The 10,000-nt window shown below is 36.7% G+C and overlaps 1 protein-coding gene across 11 annotated transcripts in view; it reads right to left on the bottom strand.

Moving 5' to 3' along the window:
• LOC121866734 overlaps positions 1-10,000 on the bottom strand; it is a 104,876-nt gene that overhangs the window by 11,709 nt on the left and 83,167 nt on the right. For all 11 annotated transcript variants that reach the window (XM_042366437.1, XM_042366517.1, XM_042366508.1 and 8 more), the window contains one exon: positions 1,424-1,632. In XM_042366437.1, the coding sequence (XP_042222371.1) occupies positions 1,424-1,632 (209 nt within the window). The remainder of the gene's footprint in view (positions 1-1,423; positions 1,633-10,000) is intronic.

Here is a 10,000-nt window from a genome sequence, read left to right as displayed (position 1 = left end):
TCTAGGAAGGCGGGGGAGGGAGGGAGGGAGGGAGCGTGGGAAGAGGTGGGGAGCGGGAGGTGAGGTGTATTTTGATTGACAGATAATGTGTCTGGTGAAGTATTTAATTTGTTTATTTGCTTGAGATTTTGTTTTTAGCTCATAAAATTCATAGAAATGACAAGGGCAGAATATAATTTACATTGCTGGAATTCTTAAGATAGTGATTAATTTGAATATAAACAAGCTAAAATTTGCATTAGACATACAAATTTTAGATCTAATTTAAGAATTTTATAAGAGAGAGCAAAAATTTTATCTTTTGTGCAAAATATATGACATTTATATTCAAATTATTCACTGTCTTGCAAGGATTCCAGCAATGCAAATTATATTCTCCTAACTTTAGTCTGAGATATTATATATGATTAAAGCCTATTGTATAACCAGAATCCTTAACTGGGAGGAGGGTGGGGGGGTTGGGAGAGAGGAAGGGAGGGGTGACAGTGACATGTTTGACAGTTAGGCCAAGGTCTGGTGAAGTATTAATTTGTTTATTTATGTCCTTTAGATTGAGTATTTGTTTTTTGCTTATACAATTTCATAGAAGTGACCGGGGAGAATATAATTCACATTGCTGGAATTCTTATAAGATAGTGATTAATTTGAATGTAAACATGCCATAGTTTGCACTAGACAAAAATTGTAGTAATCATTTTGTACATTATTCTGATTACATGTACAGTTCAGCTTTGTTCTTAGGACAGTGTGTGTGCATGTAAATAAGTTTCAATAAATGAATAAGGTTACATATAACGAGCCAAAAATAATAGTTGAAAACTTTATGTGGACAGAGCTTGGATGGCTAAATTTTAGAATGACCAATAATTTTAATATTGTATAAAAAAAATGCACAAATATTAAAGAGCACAATTTTCTTTATATTTACTCCAGTGGAAACGAATGTAAACATTAAAGAGATAACTGAATTGGCTGAATACCTCCTCAGCTTATCAGCTGAAGTTCAAAACAAAACGTGATTTTCCTAATGATTTCGTTAATCAAATTTTTTTTGTTAACCGAATTGAAGATTGTTATGAAAGGTAATTCGTTAGCCGAAATTTCATTAACTGAGGCGTTCGTTAACCGAGGGACCACTGTAACTAGTTTGCTCTACTATATTAGCAAAAAGTTATCACAATTTCTATACTCATACATACAAACTTATCCATATTAATAGCAATTTACAGTTAGTGAAGCAACAGCATATAGATCACAGCAACAGGAAAAGAAAGAGCTGGAATTACAAAGTTATCAATCTGTTCAGGTTAGCAAACAATTCTTCATTTACATCATTTTGTTAATTGGAGGATTTTCTGTACTGCAAGACAAGTTCAAACTACAATGCAAAACATAAAGTACTAAAAACAAACAAAAAACATACCTTATACAAGCCATTTTCCTCCAATGAGATAGAAAGGCGTGTGCAAGATTCACGCAAGTTGTTTTCCGGTACACCACCCACTGGGCCTCCACTTCCGCCTACGGCCCCCATCTCACTGTTTACTCCTCCAAGGAAGGTCATACCACTGCTGCTTTCCGGGATGTGAATCAATGCTGGGGTGGACTGTGATTCTTCCTGACCGGCCATGGCTAAAATGGATTTACAATGAGATAAAACACAATATAGCATTGCAGAGTACATGAAGTGTGTTACAAGTACAGTATAGTACTTATGTGTGTAAGATATTAATAAAAAATAAAAATAAAAACGAGAGAGAGACTGTACAAGGATAAAACAATACCCAAGCTTAAATTTTTTGTATTACCCGGTACATAATCTTTTCCTGTGAAATAAACTTTCATTAACATAAATAATAATTTCAAAACTAAAACTAAGGTTACTGTACATGACATACAGTATGTTCTTAAAATTAAACTGATGTATTGAAAAAGAATAATGAATTAGTGTAAAAATTATAACGACATAACCCAAATGTGATGAAACTTTAAACTTATGATTTACAGAAATCGTAGACTAACAACATTGGTCTTGCAGTGTTTGTTAAATGATTTACCTTTCACTACAGGCACTACACACACATACCTACAAATCCTAATTTTTGGCCTGAAGTTTACTGATATCATACACCATCATAATGTTGCACCAACTCGGCCAATAATTTATCGTAAATATATAAGTGCTATGACAGATGACAAATATCCACCCACCTCCCATGGGCCAAAAGAAGTACCAATCACCCCCATCTGAATTTAGTACTACAAATACAGTATTCCGAGTACCTGTACAGAGATACAGTACTGTATTAGACTATCATAAAATACAGAAAGCTGAATATGGATGGCAGCCATGCTCCAGCTTAACCTACACACTGCATCCCACTCCAGGGTCAGCATTTTCTGTTACTATGATCAATAATAAAACCAGTTGACCTACAATATGTTTGTTTTGCTTCAACCTCTATCCCAGATCATACATTAGTTCTAGAATCATTGATAATTTTATTTTTTTTTTTATGTAAAAGATTGGATCTTTCGCATCTGAAGCTAGTGGATAACTCTTATTATAAAATATTTACATTAGCATAGCATATCATTTGAGTGCACAACAAGAAGGGTCTCTACACATACAAGGTTTCAACTCAAAGGGTTTTAGCTTCTGCAAGTGTCCCAGCGCTAACAGAAGTTGATTTGAAGGGACTTACTAATTACAATAATATACAAGTCAATTCTCCTAAAAAAACAACAAAAAAACATTTACATCGTAAAGATATGCATTCACACTACAGTACAAACAAACAAACAAAAATTTTCACTCTCTCTCCCTCTATACATGGCTATACAGTATATTGGAACATAAGCATTTGTTTTCAATGGGGAATAGCCCACCCGGGCACAGGTCATCTACCCACAAAGGGGCCTCCAAAACACATACCCTTAAAATAACGCACACACACTTCTGTACCAACATCACAACCTACACTTAAGAGATTAGACTTAGTTTTCTAAATCAAACTTAAACCTAAAAGAATTCAGGTTAGGCTTGGATTCAGACTGACAACTATGGTTTTGGACTGGATCAAGATGACTCCGATTCCTTTCTGATTCAAGTTGGGGTTAAATTTTTGAGAACCACGTTTTATTGGCTTTCAGGTTACTTTGTGGTCAATATTCAATGAAGACACAGTTATGGCAAGTGACAAAAATATACACTCCTCGCCATTGCATTATGTACGAGATGGCCAACGGGAAGTGATCTTTGCTGAAGTGTCTCACACCCCTCCACACCAGCCAGCTGGGGCTGAGATAGGCATTGTAATTCTGGAAGCGAAGGGAGACTCGAGGACAAGTCAGCCAGCAAACAAAACATTCACCAGTTGCCCGAGTACAATTTGTGAACGAAGATTTATAAGTTTTACCCCCCCTCCTCCGACATTGCCCCAATTTATTGCCACAACACTCGTTTCTTTGCCATTTTTACCACAATGGGCAAGAGGAAAGATATAACAAAAGAGCAGATAGCATCAATTATTAGTCTGCATAAGGGCAAGAAACCTGTAAAGGAAATATCAAGAATTGTTGGTGTGAATGAACAATCAGTTCAGATTTGGATTAAATGATTACGAGGTAACAGCAGGTTGGCAAAACCAGTGCACAGCAGACGGCCAGAGAAAGCTCGAAAAACTTTCCAACGTACATTAACTGTTCTTAAGAGGCAACCTGATGCTAATCCACGTCTGTCAGCACGGGAATTGAAAAAAAACCTTGTACTTCTAGGTGATGTTTCTGTAAGGACCGTTCACTGTCGCGTCCATGATGACCTGCAGTTTCGCACCCATCGCGCACGTAAGAATCAACTCCCCACCCTTGTCCAGAGGCAGCGTAGGGTTGCTTTTGCCAAGGCCAACGCTCAGTGGGATACGACCAAGTAGCAGCACGTGCTGTGGAGTGACGAGGCAAAGTTTTCCGTTACTGGAAGTCGTACTTTTAAAGTGTACAGGGGCCCTAGAAGTGATTCGCTTGACCCCAAGTTCACTTTTAGCACAGTTAAGCAACCTGAGACACTGATGGTGTGGGGTTGCTTCTTGTACTTTGGAACTGGTGATCTTGTTGTGCTACCTAGGAATGTGATGATGAACCAATTTAAATACTTGGAGCTACTTTATGATTATTTGCCAGGTCTTTTGAAAAATGCAGCGCTGATGTGTTTATGCAGGATGGTACCCCAATGTCACACAGCAAAATCTGTAATACAATGGCTTGTTGACTGCCAGGTAGACTTCATGAGTTATTGGCCAAGTAATATGCCTGACCTTAACTCGATAGTAAATAAGTGGAGCATTATTATACTTCGTCTACAAGGCAAGGACACAAATACTGTCCCCAAGCTGGAGGCAGCCATTCGTGAGGAGTGGAATAATTTACCCACAAATAATCCACAACTTGGCAGAGACAGTTCCTTCATGCCTGCAAGAGTGTATCAAGAGAAAAGGGAGGCCTATAGACTACCCGAAGATTGTTAACTTATCAGATTAATTTTTTATTAATACCCCTGTACTTCATCTTGTTGTTTATGTCCGTCACGACCCTGCGCATAATGCAGTAGATCAAATAGTAATATCAACACGTCATTGCATTATAATATACAATACAGTACAGTAATAAATCAATATGAGAGAGAGTAAAACCTCGATTAACCGCCCACATATGTGGGGAACAGGCCGGCGGATAATCCGAAATGTCGGCTAATACAGTATTAAATAAAGTCTACGGATATAAAACATACATTTTCAATATACCTAACCCTAACCTACGTATCTCATTCAAGTCCCTCTATTCATTTTTGTTCATTTGCCATTCATATTTCAATAGAATTTGCTTTAAAACACTAACCACTTTAGTAAATAAATATGAACCAGCACAGAAACCGTGAATAATAAATGGAAAAGTCAAAGAACATATGTCATCATGAAAACCGTGACCAAGTCCCAGGTTGCTGATCTGACTTTCTATCTCATTTACAGACAATTGCAGGGTGTCAATTATTTCTCTTACTACAGGTTGACAATCCCTTATCCGAAATCCTTGGGACGATTGGCATTTTGGATTTCGGAATTTTTCGGTTTTCAGAATGGTTATTTATTTTTTTTTTTAGCCCACCCGGGCACAAGTCACTGACCACATTGGGGCCTGGGGGAATAAAAAAAAAATTATAATAGTAATTCATAAAGTTTAGGCCGTGTTTCTCACTTTTTATCTTTTTTCATTCTCGTATATTTCTTTATTATTATTATTATTAGTTTATTAATACAGTATTATTGTTATTATTATTATTATAAATTTTATTATTATTGTTGTTATTATTATTTTATTTTGGTGTATTTTTTTATTAAAATTTTTATTTACTATGAATAATTAGTATTATTATAATTAGTATTACTATTACATTTTCGACCCCAGGCCCCGATGTGAGTCAGTGATCTATGCCTGGGTGGGTTAATCCCTGTTGTTTAAAAAAAAAAAAAAAAAAAAAAAAAAGGCTCCACGAAAAAAATTTCGGTTTTCGGAATATCGGATAAAGAGTTGTCAACCTGTATTGACAACACTACATTCATATAGGTACTATATTGTTTCTCACTCACAATTCTTTTTTTCATTTCTTTATGGTTCTTTATCAATATTATTATTATCATTACATTATCTACATTATCGCCCCCCAGGCCCCAATGTGGGACAATGACCTGTGCCCGGTTGTTGTTGTTTTTGTTTTTTAAGGGGTCCGGGATCGGTTGTTAATCCAAAAGTCGGTTAATCGAGGTTTTAATATACAGTGTGTGTGTGTGTGTGTGTATATATATATATATACGGTGGTCCCTCGGTTAACGAACACAATCCGTTCCAGAAGGTCGTTCGTTAACCGAAAAATTCGTTAACCGAAACCATTGTTTCAATGGGTTTTTGGGTAATTGGTTCCAGCTCACTGAAAATTGCCTAAATTCAACAAAAATGGTAGAAAAGTTCACTTACTTTGAGGTGTGTATGTAGAAGGCTCCTGGATGATGATGGGAATTAGAATGGGGGTGGAGGAGAAGGAAGAAGAGAAGGCATTGGGGTGGAAGAGAAGTCACCCCATGGCACCATTTCACCCATAAAATTTTAGTTCTCTTGGTGTATTTCAAGATTATTTTCTTTAAATCAACACTGCACTGCATTATATATTGTCAATATGTAAAATATATTTCAAAATGACCAATAATTTGCTTGGAAACACAGAAAAAAAGCGTTTAGTTGAAGAGAGTCTCAAGCAAGATGTTACCTCCAGTGAAAACAGAGAGAGACTAATGCCTGTTTGCTGTGTTAAGAGGCTGGATGCCGCGCATTAAACTAGTCACTTTACCTTCAATTATGTTCTATAATTGTTAAAATGACTAAAAAATTGAATAATACACTTTTAAAATTATTGAATAGTATAAACTTCTTGATATTTACTAAAATAGAAAGAAATTTAAGCCCTAGAACCGAATTTAAGAATCTTATGGGAGGCAGTTCGTTGACCGAAATTTCGTTAACCGAGGGACCACTGTATATATATATATATATATATATATATATATATATATATATATATATATATATATATATAGTCAACCCTCGCTTTACGCGGTCCCACTTTACGCGTTTCTACGTTTACGCGGTACCCTGCCGAAACCGGAATGCTCACTTTCCGCGGTGTGTGTACCCTTTTACGCGGAGAGCGGCGCGTGCAGGGTGCGCACAAGGTCGCCTAGTCATCAAAACATTACCGAGTTCTTCACCCGCCACCCACCACAGCCGGCCCAAATCAGTGATAGTGAGGATATGGACTTATATTGACTTTGAGGGGTTTGACAAAGAGGGAATGTGTGGGAATACCAAACTGTTTACCTTTTTAGTAATAAATAATAAATCAGACTAAAGTTAGGATAATATAATTGACATTGCTGGATTCCTTGTAAGACCAGGAATATTTTGAATATAAATGTCATATATTTTGCACAAAAGATAACATATTTACTCAGAGTAAACATTATATCTAAAATTTGTATGTCTAATGCAAAATCTATGATGTTTATATTCAAAATGATCATCAAATTGTAAGAATTCCAGCAATGTAAATTATATTCTGGCCGGATAATTTGTATGAATTTTATGAGCTAAATAAAAAAATTATACTTCACCCGTGTAAAGGGGTACACCCACCGCGGAATGTGAGCATCCTGGGTTCTGGCAGGGCACCGCGTAAACGTGGAAACGCGGAATGTGGGACCGCGTAAAGTGAGGTTTGACTGTATGTATGTATGTATGGCCGTGGCGTATATATATATATATATATATATATATATATATATATATATATATATATATATATATATATATATATATATATATATATATATATATATATATATATATATATATATATATATATACATACATACATACATACACATACTTCGATTAACGAACAAAAATTAGGTTAACGAAATTCTTACGAAAACAGGTCAACATATTTTCGCTTGCTCGCCAGCTGGAAGATTAGACCGCCAATACATTAATCTGTTCTAGGGCTTATATTCGTTCCCATTTGAGTAAATATCAAGAAGGTTGTGTTATTAAATATTTTTCCAAGTTTTATATTTAAAATTATTAGTCATTTTAACACTTATTTAACATACAGTAATTGCAGTACAGGGAACTAGTTTCTAGTGTGCCCATAAGTCACTTCACTCACCCACCAAGGAGTCTGTTTGTGTCTCTGTTCAGTGGAGGTAACATCTTGCTTGTGGCTCTCTTGAACATAAACTATTTTTACATTTTTACAGTACAATTATTAGTCATTCTGAAATTTATTTAACGTATTGATAATATATAGCGCAGTGCAGTGTTGATTTAAAGAAAATAATCTTTAATCACATCAATTAAACTTAAAATTTTAGTGGTGAAATTGTTATTGAATACAGCATGGGTTCAAAGAAATCTAGAAAGGCAATTTCAATCCAGGTGAAACAGGAAATCATTAAGAAACATGAAGAAGGCATTAGAACAAATGAGTCGACAATTCTTTCGCAGAAAGAGAAGTTTAAGGAAGTGAAAGTGAGACACAAATCTACCACTGTGTTTAAAGGTAGATCCTTAATTTCAGAAACAAAGAGGTTACTTCTCATTTGAATTAAGGAAAAACAAATGAAAGGAGATTCAATTTCAACTGAATTTATTTGTGAAAGAACCAGGGAAATTTACGAACATTTGAAGGAAGAGCAACCTAGTTCTTCTTGCACAGAGTTTGAAGATTTAGGGCCAGCAAGGGCTGGTTTGAAAAATTTTAAGAAAAGAAGTGACATTTTTAGTGTTGATAGACATGGTGAAGCTGCCAGTGCAGATAAAAAAAGGAGCAGCAAAATTTGTAGTGGAGTTTAAGGAACTGGTGGATGAAGAAAATTATCTTCCACAGCAAGTGTTCAATGTGGACGAAACTGGGCTGTTCTGGAAGAAAATGCCCAAAAGGACATTCATCACTAGAGATGAAGCCTCTTTACCTGGACATAAACCCATGAAGGACCGTCTCACTCTATTGCTTGGTGCCAATGTTTCAGGGGATTGCCAACTGAAGCCTATGCTTGTCTACCACTCTGAAAATCCCAGGGTGTTCAAGCAACAAAAGGTGGGAAGAGGACAACTTGGAGTTTATTGGAAATCCAACAGTAAGGCATGGGTAACAAGACAGCTCTTTAATGAATGGGCTGTTGAGGTGTTTTACCCTTCTGTGAAGAGCAACCTAACCACCAATAAACTCCCATTAAAGGCTCTCCTCCTTCTGGATAATGCCCCTGGTCATGACCCTGAACTTGCCAGCACTTTGGAGGCTAGATTTGACTTTGTCAAAGTGTTGTTTTTGCCCCCAAACACTACATCAATTATGCAGCCAATGGACCAAAATGTAATCAGCAACTTCAAGAAGCTGTACATGAAGACAATGTTCAGAAGGTGTCCTCAGGCAACTTCCACTGATCCAGATCTATCACTGGCACAGTTTTGGAAGATGCAATACAACATCCTGGAGGCTGTAAAATTGATTGTGTCATCATGGCAAGAAGTCTCCACTAGATCCCTGAATTCTGCATGGAAAGCACTGTAGCCATCAGCAGTCCATGATTTTGAGGGATTTGATGAAGAAACGGAGTTGGACAAGGAGATTGTGTCCATTGGTCAGTCAATGGGACTCTGTGGAGGAGGATGATGTGGAAGAGCTTGTGATGTCTCATGAGCAGGAACTTACTTCTGAAGACTTGAAACAACTGGATGAGATGTTAGAAACTAACAGTGGTGAGGAGGAGAGGGAAAGTGATGACTATATGTCTTCTTCCGATTTAAAAGATGTTGTTCACCAATGGGAGATGTTCAGGAAACTGACTTCGAGTCACCCTGAAGTGGAAACAACAGAACCTATTTTGTGTAATGTTGAGGACAAAGTGGTCTCCTTCAAAAATCAGTTAATGATGAGGAGGAGAAATGCCCCACAACCAAAAATTGACAGTTTCTTCACTAAAAGGCAGCGGGAGAAAGATGCTACCCCTCGGCTTTCCACTTCAAAAAGGAGAGAGGATTTTCCTGTTGGAGAATCTGTGAGTCCAGAGGTTCCTGACATTATTATGGAAGGTGACTCGCCTTCCAAGAAGCAGTAAAATGCTTCTTCTCTATCCCCACTTCCTTCTCTTCTCTTCTCTTCTCTTCTCCTTCTCCACCTCCCACTTCAAATTCACATCAGCATCATCAACCAGGAGTCTTCTACATACACACCTCAAAGTAAGTGTACTTTACTGCATTTTTTTTTTTTACTTTGTACGTAATTTTCGGTGAGCTGGAACCAATTACCCAAAACCCCATTGAAACAATGGTTTCGGTTAACGAACAACCTTCTGGAACAAATTGTGTTCGTTAACCTAGGGACCACTGTATATAT

Source organism: Homarus americanus, unplaced genomic scaffold (genome assembly GCF_018991925.1).
Source record: "Homarus americanus isolate GMGI-L3 unplaced genomic scaffold, GMGI_Hamer_2.0 scaffold32583, whole genome shotgun sequence".
NCBI lineage: Eukaryota > Metazoa > Arthropoda > Malacostraca > Decapoda > Nephropidae > Homarus > Homarus americanus.
This window is presented reverse-complemented; position numbering and strand designations above follow the sequence as displayed.